Consider the following 13,071-nt stretch of genomic DNA (forward strand, 5'->3'; position numbering starts at 1 on the left):
TCACATGAACATAACCATCTCCTAAAAATGAATCTGAATATGTGAGGGAACTCCCTTCGTAGCAATAGGTTCTAAAAGCTCCCTTTGAGGCATTAAGTCAATTATCTTGTGTTCCATAAAACACTACTGTTAAGACTCAGATTTGATAATCAAAGTTCTCAGTCTTCACTAAACAATAATCATCAACACGATACAACAGCAATGTTATTAACCAACAAACAGACATAAATTATAATTGATGGCACAAGTAATTGTTGAACTTCTTCTGTTTATTATAATTTATGACTAAATGGAACTCGTCAGCTTGCCAATCTTCATTGTGGTATCAATCATATAACCGCTGCCAAGAATATTTACACTGATAATACCAATCTGAAACTTGTCACGTTAGACTGCTGATTGAATACCGATCACCCCTACATAACATAATAACAGCAGAGAGAAAATCACATTGAGTTTCAGATTTGATTAGAATGAAAATACTTTTGCAAAACAGTATGATATATATAAGGCACACCACATGCAATCCTGCCACCAGCATTTCCTGTTGATTTGCTCAATTTGTGTCCACCTGAAATAGAAAATTATAGTTTAACTTAAATACTCACATACACATAATGCACACTGAGGGGAAACCACATACGCAAATTTCTACAAACTTTAAGGGTTTCAAAGATTATTAAATCATAAAACTATAATATTTGCATATAATAAGCTACATAGCTAATTGAGCATTATGATTACCCATATGGAACTTACCAGAAATACCACAACAATAAGTATATTTCTACATCATTAATTATTCTTGTTAGTTGAAAAGGGAACTAGCCCAAACAATGATGTGCACAGAATACTAAAATTTTAATCATCATCCCACTTTTACAATACAAGCAATTCTATCAAACACAAGAACCAGACTCTAGCTGGACCCACTAGCACATTGCTATGAAACAACAAACTACATCAATGACTACTACATTAGCACAAACTAAATTGCTAATATTGAATGAGATACAAATGAGTTTGTTTAAACTTTAGACGATTAAAAAGAATTAGAATAGTTCAAGATGTAAATTTATCACTCTATTTATGAGCAAAGTATATTGTTTCACTATGGATTGAGCCAAAACATAAGGTGCACTGCTAGGATGGTTATGCTTTTGTCTTGTTATGACTGTCTGAAGTACCTAGAATTTATCTAATGCAAAATTATAGAATCTTCTTCAAGGTTTGCCTACAATACTCAAGCTTATATCCTAGCCTAAAAGAGGTCTCATAGGTACTTCTTAGATCTCTATAATCCATTATGCCATCAGAAACAGACATGGATTTTCCTTCACTTCTTCCATACCAAAAATTCAGATAAAGCTTCTAAGGCTTCTCATGCATTTACCAGCATACAGTCAAATTTTCATCATAAATCCATTCTAGATACGTGTAACACAGGGCATAGAGTCATTTTAAATTACATATTTATCATGGCACAACGAAGCAAATACTTAATTTATGGTGTAACAGGTGAGAATATCATATTTCAATCAAACAGATTATATTTCAGCATGTGTACCATGTCAGCCTTCATGGAAACTGTCCTGCCAACATTTAAACAACTATGATTGATAGCTATCATTGTCATTAATGCATCAAATCTGTAAAAGAATCTATAAGGGGGTTTTAAAACACATTAAAATTTTAAACAGAAGTAACTCATTTCACATGTTTCCACCTTAGGCATTAACAATAGTCAAAGATCTTTCCCAAGGAAGTTACCAAATCCAAGACTAGTTCACACTGGTTAGGATTGCTGATATCAGATGTGGTGCAACCCTAAGACGATCAGAATAGAATGTAGTTGATGAGGAGTGTGGAGTGCTGTCATGAAACATTTATACTTCTTCAGGATGCAAATAGGTCTCAAAAATGGCCTACATTGGCTATGCCATGCCTGTGTCAATTTGAAGAATCTTATAAAGAGGAGAAAAAGAGAAACAGATCTCATAAAGTGGATGCCACTAAAGATGAAATCCGGAACATAAGGAAAAATGTTGTGAAGGAAATGTACATGTGCCTATTGATCCAATTCCTAGGTGGCTTGGTGGGCAAACCTGCAAATTAGCTGGTAATCTACGAGTTTACAGAATATGCAAGTGAAACACTAAGCTAGAATGCAAATGCATATTCAATAGGCACAGGGGAGTTTGAAAGGGAAATTCTATATTGGAGAAGATATGTACAACATGTGTACAACAAAGATGCTGGTACGTTCTGTCTGTACCTTGTACTATGCAGGTATTTATACAAATGGGCCATCAACTAAGCCTTCACAATATGCTGACAAGTGTTGTGCACATATGGTGTGCTCTATCACAAGGTGATGATAAGTGTCAAACTCATATGGTGCCATTTGCTTGACATGAACATGTGGTGTATGTGCAACTATGTTTTGGACACATATAGTAGCATTTCACGTGGATATGAATGCCCCATGTGTCTCACTCATATAGTCTTGCAGAATATCGGCATTTGCAGCCATGTGCAAAGCTAATCTGCATGCAAGTAGTGTTGCACAATGGCACGTGAAGACAATGTTGTTCATAGGTGCACAGGTATTGTATGGCACACATTGAATGAAGATAAGCACACAAGTGGTCCTACTGAAGGGAATGGAAAAGACTAAGGTTGCAGGTTGCACTCAGATCATTTTCCCCTTCTTGAAAAGCAACAGAATGATCCCCATTGTATGAGTCATTCTGGTGCCATGATCTCATAATCATCACAACTAGATTGACATGAGCAGGATCCAAATTTGTAGGATGTTGAGATTGTGTTGGCTCCAGAAGTGAAGGAATGTATGATTTGAGCAATTCCAAATTGAAGACAAGATGTAGGCCCAAGTACCGTGGGAAGGCATTCTTTCTAGCTGCATGCAAGATGGTGTAAGGACTAAGGGCCATAATATAGTGGCTTGATCTTGCAATTAAGGCCCTTGAAGCATCCTTTCTAGAGATGCAACTAGACTTTGTCATTGACCTGAAAAGTGTGGCACACGATGAGCATCATAGTGCTCTTTGTACTTTCATTGTTGGTATAGAACGATCCATTATACTTGATGATGCACGTACTAAACGCATTGAATGAAGTGTTGAGTTTTATCCACTTCCCACTTTGATGCATGCATCTTGGATGTTGATGCTATGCAATAGGAGATCTCAAGGGGTGTCGTTGGTTGGAATCCTAGACATGTCTAGAAAGGACAATGTCTCATTTAATTATGAAAAACTTTGTTGTAGGCATTGGATATATGGTAGGTTGTCCTCCTAAGTGCACAAATATGACAATTGTAAATGCATAAGAGGCATCTTAATATGAAGTTGACCACCTTTGTTTGACCATCAATCTAAGGATGGAAGACTAGAATGGTCCAATTGCGTGTCCAACATAGTTCAAAGAGTTTGCCAAAAAGTGTTGATTTTTCATTACATATGACACAAAGGGCCCCTACTATCTTAGTTAGAGGAATGGGAGAGTGCTTTTGGCCAAGAGAATACTACTATAATCCCCTCCCAATAGTATGGTTTTCTGGCCATTCCCCACCCTGCTGGGGCATGTTACGTGTAGAATCTGCCTACGAAATAGTTCCAGCTGAGTTCCCTTTATCTATATTGGGGTGATTTATAGATCTAGACATAACATGAGTCTTGAGTCAGTTGTCGAAAACAATGGACATCAAAAGCCCAAAGTGAATCGACAAATAATTGAAGATGTGCATGATGTCAAGCACGAAGATTGCCTTCTTGCAAGCAACCATGATGACCGTTTTGGAGAACATGTCAACCATGACAACCAAAAAGTTGCTCTAGTGCTTGGTGGTTGGAAGGCTACTAAGGAAATCCATATTAATTGACTCCTACAGGCAATGTAATATATTAAAGGAGTGTAGAGCTCTAATGTGTTGTTGCATGTTGGCAAGCTTGCAAAAGCCATAGGATATGCGTGACTTCGTGTGGTGCTCAATGTCAACGCGCACGTGAGGCCAATAAAAAATTAGCTTGTGAGGTAAGTATTTTGGTGATGCCAAAGTGATATACCATCTTAGAGTAATTCACTCCTACAATCAGGCATTTTTGCAACATGCTTGTGGGAACGTGAAAATGTCTTAAGCTTGTAAAGCAGCTCATTGAACAAATAGAAGTTGCCAACCTATGTCCTTGTGTTGTCCCACATTTGAAATACCCAAAATTTGAACTTTGAATTGGTCCTAATGTTGTATGAAGGATCAAATATGTGTCTCTGCAAAATGAGTGAGCATATGATCTAACGTTGTCAATTTTAATCCACATTGTGACCAATCATAAATATGTCGGTCAAAATGTGAAAAATGGATGAGTTTTGAAAATTACAAGGAAATGAGGAAAATCTCTTTGTGAACATGTCCTAAGCATCATTTTGTGCCATATGACTAATTTTTGTCTAAACCCACTTCACAGTTTGCAATATTTTAAATTTTCAAATTTGATGTCCCTCGCTTTAAAAAAATTAAAATCCCTCACCTTAGGTTTTTTCATGAGGACCAAATTATATGCTCATTTTCCTACCTTGAAACCATGTTTCAAATTTCAGAGCCTAACTCCTTACCATTTAAAAGTTATGGCCATTTTTCCTAAATTTGGGTATTAAATTTTAATGGGAAATATTTAAATTATTTTTCAAAAATAATTTAATATTTTAAATTGGTTTCTATATATTTCCTATCGTGATCATTTCGGGGGAAAAGTTATTTAAAAATACCTTTCATCTCCCTTTCTCCCACTTCGTGGTCAACGGCTCCAAAAGTCAAAATCATAACCTTTGAGAGATTAAGGTTAAGAATGCTCCGTTTTCGAGCATTCCTAACCCAAATTTATAACCTCAAAAAGAAGAGGTTAGGATTGCTCCAAAATGGAGCATCTCTAACCTTCCTTTCTAACCTTGTGTGGGCCCGCTTTATGAGTTACATGTAAAGGTTAGAAATGCTTCGTTTTGGAGCATTCCTAACCTTTTTCACAGGACAATGAAAATTTGATGGAGGTGGCTTGGGTTCGGGCTCCACTTGAGTTGTTTTAAGTTTTAACCATAAGGATTGAGGAGAAAACTAGCTCGAGATGAATTGGATTGAGGAGATGCTTCAGATGTGCCTGTTCAAGGCCACTAAAAACTCTCAAGACTGCCTGTCGGCGGATCTAGTTGAATGTTCTATTTGAATCCCTCCAGAATTGATGCTTTTCTCGGTAGATTAGCCACACCGACTTACTCATCTCCTTTAGTATATGGTCTCAGATGTGGCAGCAATTATACTGGTAGATATTTATGCAAAATATGGTAGCATAGACAATGCACGTGAACTGTTTGACAAGATGTCTCAAAACAATGTCGTCTTGTCCTAGGGGTTGAGCTTAGTTGGTTAAAGCATTGAGTTCTCAATGTGGAGACCCAAGTTCAACTCCCATGAGGGACACCTTTGTGTAGAATTCTAAGTTGTGACTCTTGGTCTTCCATTGGTTGTATTTGTCTCATTGTTTAAAGTGGATTTCTAAGTTGTGACCCTTGGTCTTCCAATTGTTGTTTCTAGTTTGGTGCTCGAAAGGAGCTGGTATTTGTAATAAGTTTGTAACGTGGATGCTCGAATGAGAAAAAATGAGCTTTGTGATTCTATGATACTTAATACAAAAAAATGTTGTCTCATGGTACACCGTGATTGCAGTATTCAAATAAAATGGATAATCTTCATGGCACATGAAATGTCTAATATAATGCATTAAAGAGATGTTTTCTCCTAGAATGCGAAGATTGCAAGTTGTGTACAAAATGCATTTGTTAAAACAGTTTGTAGAAGCCCTCGAGCAAATGCAAGCAGTGGGTGTAAAGCCAAATTTCACAACCTTTGCTGGCATCCTTCCTTCTTGAGCCAAAACGCGAGCTTTGGAACAGGTCATAAACATTCATCAGAACATAATGTATGGAGGGTTTTTGTCAAATATTAGAGTTCCAATTGCCACAGCGAACATGAATGGAAAATGTGGAAGCATAGATAAGGCATATGGCTTGATGGTGTTCGAAGCCTTGAAATAGAACATGCACTAAATGAACTTGGTGAAAACACTTTCGAAACTTTCAATCAGATACAAATACAAAGTCACGGGCGTAAAACCACCATGCAACAACCTTTGCCAACATTCTATTTGCCAGCACAAAATGGGAAGTTCCCAAATCGGTTTTGGATACATGCATGCAAAATATGGAAGGATAAAACAAGGTGTGTGAAATGTTTGATAGAGTGCCTCAAAGAGAGGTCATCGCGTAAAATGTGATGATATGTACCAAATGGAGTTGTTGAAATGTGTTTAAGTGCAATTTGCAAGATTCGAAGCCGTATTCTATGATCTTTGTCGATATTTTTTTTTCAGCTGCACCAATGGCTATGCATATAATAGATTTGGTGAAAAGACTTTAGAAACATTCATGCATACATGGTTGATTGGTGTATATCTAGATTCCACTTATTTTGTCTTGCTAGGGCGGCTTGTAGAGACATTAACCTCTGGTACGGAGCGTGGACATCTATCAAAGCCTAAGGGTTTATTTTTCAGCTTTGGTTATTAACAGTGGGCATCATTTCTTAACATTTGAAAGTAGTGAGGGATATGGGTTTGTTATTCAGTGAAAATCTCTCAAAACTAGGTATTCTAATGTGTATGTTGATGTAAAGTTATTGAGATTCATGATGAAATGACATTACACATGCTGGAAAGTCAAAGAGCATTGGCTATGTCAAAGGTTGTAGGATTTGAAATGTAAAGTGAAATGTTCACCAGTTTTGTGTTGTGCAACAAAGAGGAAAAGTGCAGACAATGGTCAATTTCAAGGAGGTCTCCAAAAGTATTAGAGGCAAAATACACAAAGATTGCAAACTACCTCGACAAGATGAAAAATCTCATCTCCTCCAAAGTCACATGTCTCAAGTTCTCATTTTGTAAAAGTGACTTATGCCACTTGATGTAACTAAGTTATAATTTGGATCTAATGTTTGTAAAACTTAGGTAAATCCTAACTTGTCTTCAAAATGGTAGTTATCCAAAGTAGTTATGAGGTAGTTATTCAGAAAGCCTATAAATACAAAGCCAATTCATTTGTAAAAGGGGGGACTTTTATAGAGGGAAAACGCTGCTGAAATTTTACACGAAACTTGTAATGACATTTTGATTTGCACTATGTATAGAAAGGATTTTGGACTTGTATATTTCCAAAAGGACAATGAAGAGTACATCTTAGTTCGTGTGTTCTAAATGAATTCATGTGTTATCGTTGCTGATTTCTTGTATGTCAAATTGGTAGTCTTTTTATGCATATGTGATCCGTACAATTGATGTGATGATACACAAGCAACCTTTGGTATCTCAGTTTGAATGTGTTGGAGTATCTTATCTCTTCATATGTTGAGATTTGTCATTCTTCTTTATCATCATCTCATGGCTAAACTTTTTATGTTATAAACTCCCCTTGTAATTTGTTATCAGCTGGGAAAGTTCAATTTATATTCGTATGTCTATTGTTGGGATTTCTATTTTTATTTCACTTTAGTTTTATGCTTTCTCCTTTATGTACTTTCAAGTTAAAAGTACAAAAAAATACCAAATACCCCCATCATACAAGGGAGCTTCCCCTCTTAAACACAGAGGAAGATTGTGGCCTCACCACGATCTCTCCAACTGTTGGAATGGTTGTCACTGCTTTTTGGGTGAACAAGGTCAATTTTGAAGATAAATTCATAGTGACAAATCTGTTTACCAGCACCTTGCACAAGTGCAACGTAGATCTATGCAAAATCCATAGTTGACTAAAGTGGCACCCAATCAACAAAGTTGTGACCAAGCAAGTCTACCATGGTGATGACTGCAAGGATTGATTGACAAATAAGGCAATTTGTGGCGTTGTTGTTGTACCCTTCATATGCTTGATCACTAGGTATAAATGTTGAAGGTAATTCATCCACTTCATATGCCACAAAGTCTCCAACTTGGCTCGTGTGTATAGGAATTCCAATGGTTGATTATTGCAACAAATGGTAGTCTCTTTGTTGAGGATGTAATGGAACCATTGCTTAACTTCTTGGATAATGGTGTAGAATTCCTTTTCATAAATAGAGTATCTACACACGATGTTGCTGAATTTTTTGGAGTGATAGGCAATGAATGTCCATGCTAAAGAAGGAGAGCTTCAAGCACATCATATAATGTGTTGGTCTGAATCTTATAGGAGTGGACAATGTTTGACACAAAACAAAGGTGTTGCTTGAGCTCTTTGAAGGTGAGGCTCAAGGGTCCACTAGAATAATGATTTGGCACATATTATCTAGTTAAGGGGCAAATAACATGTTAAAACCTCAAGAAAAACCTGAAATAGAAATTAGTGACTTGGAGAAAGCTATCAATAAAGTTGCAAGATATTTGCCAATATTGAATCACTTTGATCTTTTCCAAATTGACATGGATGCTAAACTAGCTGATGATGTAGCCAAGGTAAGATTTCTATGGTGCCAAAGGGCGCTTACTAATATTAGCTTGTAACTTATGTTCATGTAGTGTTTACAACACTTGTAAAATGTGATCCATGTGTTCCTTCCAAGTCTTGTTGAAGATGAGTAAGTCATCCAAGTAAACAATGACGAAAGAGTTGGAAAAAGCATGCAAGATGTCATTCACCAAGTGCATGAATGTTGTAGGAGCATAAGTCAAGCCAAAAGGCATAACCATCCACTCATAGAGTCCTTTCTATCTTTTGAATGTGGTCTTCCAAATGTCTTCAGATTGCACTAGAATCTAACTAGCGCTTGCACCAAAAAAAGGTGCAATGGTTATGCCATTAGTAATATCAACAAGCCAGATCCTACTCATAAGTCCCCTACGAACCTTCAGTATACACCATAGCTTTTTTGGAATATAAGGAAACGATTAATTTATGAAATAGATTACATTGAATAGTACCAATCTTGATCATTGATATGCCCTCTTTGTTAGGATTAAAGTTAGTGTTTAGGTTAGGGTTAGAATTAAAGTTAATATTATGATCATAATTAGGATTGTAAAGAGAACCATAATCTTAATTACATCATAACCCTAATATGATACACATTAACTCTACTTAATACTAACCCTAACCTCAATACTAATTGAAACCTAACCCTAACACTATCTCTAATCCTAATTTAGATCTTAGGAACACCAACTTCAATACTAATTGAACCCTAATGCTAACCCTAACCTTAATACTAATTGAATCCTAACCCTAACACTCTCTAACCCTACTATTTAATTTTTAAACTAAATTTCATAAAGTTTATATTTAGAAGATAATAGTCTAAATTATTGTTTATAAAAAATAAAATAATTCAAACATTGTAAAGATGAACATAAAATAATTGTACTAAAAAAAAGTAAAATATTATATATTTACATGATTTAAAATAGTTGTATGTTGTGTGTGATATATTTTAAATAAAAAAATGTTATAACATTTTATAATAATTTTAAACTAAAAAGTATTATTTTACTATCTTATTATGATAATTTAAATTTAAATAACACTAACTGTAATTGAACCCTGATACTAACCCTCACCCTAATCTAAGCTTTATCTTATAATTGAAACCTTACTTTTAACCAACCTCTAACCCTAAACTTAAGCTAATCCTAACCCTAACTACAATTAAAAGATGGTATATATCATTTAATTTTGGTGTATATTATTTAATATTTAAATTAGATTGAGGATTGTAATTTAATTCATGGTAATAAAATAATTTAATTAACTTTTATTGCAAAATAATTTTTAAATCATTTAAATTTTTAAAAAATTTAATAATTATTTTTTAATTTTATAGTTTTATTAAATATAGCATATAAAAATAAAGCTTTTTAAAATGACAACAAACAATATGGTAGAATGGAAAAAATATCTTACAAAATATAATCAAATAAAAATTAAAAATCAAGACAAATTTTGTTACAATAGAATAACAACTATTATTAATTTTTTTTTTTTTAAACTAAAACATGTGAAGTTTATATTAAAAAGATAATAATTTAAATTATTATTTGTAAAAAATAAAATAATAAGACAATTCAAATATTGTAAAGATGAATATATAAAATATTATATATTTTTAAAATTTAAAATAGTTGTACATTTTTATTTATTTTTTATCGATAACCAAGATATTATATTGCTTAAAAAGGAAACATTACATCCATAAAGTTGTCCAACAGCCTACCACTACATGGGGTCTCACCCCTACAAAACCATCAGAACACGAGAAAGACACCGGACCTACAAGTCCTACCACTTCAAAAAACAAACCATACAAACATACTTCCCCACCCAAAACCTGACAAACCCAAGGGACCTGCCTAACGAAACCATCCCAGGGCCTCTTCCCTTGAGAAATTCGAAATGCCCTAGCTGGGGCCTGCCACATGAGTCTCCCTCCCACCTGGCATGGTTCCCGGCCTGCCATCTCGAAGCGAACTACACTCCACCACCTTCGCATGCTTCTGAGAACTCTGATGACGGATCAGTGGCCGCCCGTCTTCATCCAATGGAGCCTCCGACCTTATTGGGGTCTTCTTACCACATATTTTTGCTCTTTCCGCCGGTCCCAATTCTCGCACAAAATTCACAACATCCCTCCACCCCTTTCTTGCATCCTCTAGCTGGATTTCCACAGGTTGAGAAGCCGACCAGATCACAAACGGCTGCACATCCCCCATTTCCAAACCAATCCTCCGCCACGGTTCTTGCAACATCTTCAAACCTTTGCCAATTTCTGCACAAGCCACCACATCTTCCAACCCGCCTGACCATTTAGGCCGCAGCACCAAGGACGTTACCCGTTGCAGCTCCTCCGTCGACCCACCCACCGTCAAGGCCAACACAATGAACAACAACGAGATGTCCAGATTAGTTCGAGGGCGGCAATCAGACACCAGAAATTCCTCCCCAACCATCAAACGCACGGCCCTCCAAAACACATCCCCATCAACCCTGAAAACATTCAACAGCCTATTGCACGAAATTGGGCCACAGAATGCTGGCATCTGACCGTCAGTAGACAGAGAGAAATTGGCTTCCATCCTTCCTCTCACCCTCGTCCAAAACCTGCACTCACTAACAAAGCCAAGACCAACAACTGCAAATTGCCAGGAAACCAAGAACCAAGGCCCTAAAATAGCCAGCGCCACAACAAGAAATAATTACTCCACACGTAGCACCTCAAACCAAGCATCATCACCTGATCATCCCGTCGATTGCCTCCATCATCACTCGTACGCCACCAATGCAACTTGCTACATGATCGTAGATCACAAACCACGAGGGACATCACTTCCCACATATCCAGTGTCAAAAACAAACCACACCAGGCTCAAAAACACAACTCGAGTTCTCTTCCCATATTTTAAGCAAAATCAACCAAAATCATGAGGACATATATTTCGAAGGTCCTCAAGTAAATTAAAGTTGCTATCCAAAGAACCATTTGCTCCCACATTCGAAAGCTTGTCAGCCTCTACATTTGCTTCCCTGAGAGCATGTGGCACCTTGAATTCTTCAAACCCACAAAGAAGGAGATTCATTCTTCTAATGTGTTTATCCAGTTGCCATGCCTCCATACGACCTCTATCTATCCCACTCACCACAATTTGAGAGTCCCCCTCCAGTGGAGTTTCTTCACTCCCAATTTCTTAGCCAGAAGAATGGCTTCTATAGCCGCTTGACACTCGGCTTCATTGTTCGACCCATCTGCCAACCTTTTAGCCCCAATGGCTAGAGTGTTTCCACAATCGTCCCGGGCTATGACCCCAACTCCGGAAACTCCGAGATTCCCCCTTGAAGCGCCATCAAAATTGACCTTAGTTCAGGCTTTATCTAGCGGATCCCACTCCTGTCTTATTTCACCCTTCCTATGAGGATTAGCCCTCAAAAGCCCATTAGCAGGCCAATAGTTGTACATTTTTTATTATAATAATTTTAAACTAATTTTTTAAATTTTAATAAAATTAATTAACCCTAATTTTAACAATTAAAACTTGGTACGTATTATTTAATTTTGGTAAATATTATTTAATATTTACATTAGATTGAGGATTGTAATTCAATTCATTAATATTTACTTTATTTGACTAATAGATCTATAATTTATGTTCTTTAATTGATAATTTTAATAAAAATAATTTAATCTATAATATAAGAGGACACCTATAATACATATCGTTTTTAAAATATTACTTTACAATAGACATTTTAAAATAAGACCCAATTAATCATATCAAAGAAAAAACCTTCCCTTTCTATGAAACATCTTTTAACTAATAAGTAGTGGGACTCGTACAAATATGCATCCATATATTCATTAAGAACTTAATCCCTTACCCAATTTTTTTAATTTTATTTTATTTCAAAAATATTTGTATATATATAACAACTTTTCTCTCTAGGCATGCATAGAGATAATTTAAATTTTTTCGATGCTTCTAAAGAGTATCCTTCGAGTGAATTCTAGGGGTTCTAAAATCCTAACATGTTGAGGCCATTCTCACCATTTAAGTAGCCAAAAAAAAAATGGAATGCATGAAAAGGAGGACATAAGATTTTTGTGGAAGCTACTGCACATGATGAAATCCCCAAACTATCATTCTAAATCCTAACGTGAATTTTTTATCGAAATGGAAACAATTTACCGACAAAGCAAATGATATCATGTGTGAGATTTTGCTGATGGGAGTTCCTCCTATAAAGTAGCCTATCGGCTAATAATATCCAAAATTAAGGTTGAATTTAGTGAAATGGTGCACAACATGGAGTTAAATCCAAGAGAAGGTCAATACATGATAAGGGGTAGGGGAAGAGCACCAGTAGCCATCATAGCTAATTTCGCACATCCACAGATCCTAAACGGTACATCGCATTTTGATTTATTTTTTAGTTGTCTTCGTATGCGACTTAATTGCTTATAGCTATTGATCCGGCTTCTGGATAGTA

General features: G+C 36.0%; 1 protein-coding gene across 1 annotated transcript in view; it reads right to left on the reverse strand.

Moving 5' to 3' along the window:
* LOC131048042 (superoxide dismutase [Cu-Zn] 4A) overlaps nucleotides 1-13,071 on the reverse strand; it is a 70,556-nt gene continuing 57,485 nt past the window's right edge. Inside the window, exons 6-7 of the mRNA XM_057981883.2 lie at nucleotides 518-571; nucleotides 1-416 (exon numbers count right to left, since the gene is read on the reverse strand). Of these exons, the coding sequence (XP_057837866.1) occupies nucleotides 388-416; nucleotides 518-571 (83 nt within the window). The 3' untranslated portion in view covers nucleotides 1-387. The remainder of the gene's footprint in view (nucleotides 417-517; nucleotides 572-13,071) is intronic.

The sequence above is a fragment of the Cryptomeria japonica genome, chromosome 6 (genome assembly GCF_030272615.1).
Source record: "Cryptomeria japonica chromosome 6, Sugi_1.0, whole genome shotgun sequence".
Lineage (NCBI taxonomy): Eukaryota > Viridiplantae > Streptophyta > Pinopsida > Cupressales > Cupressaceae > Cryptomeria > Cryptomeria japonica.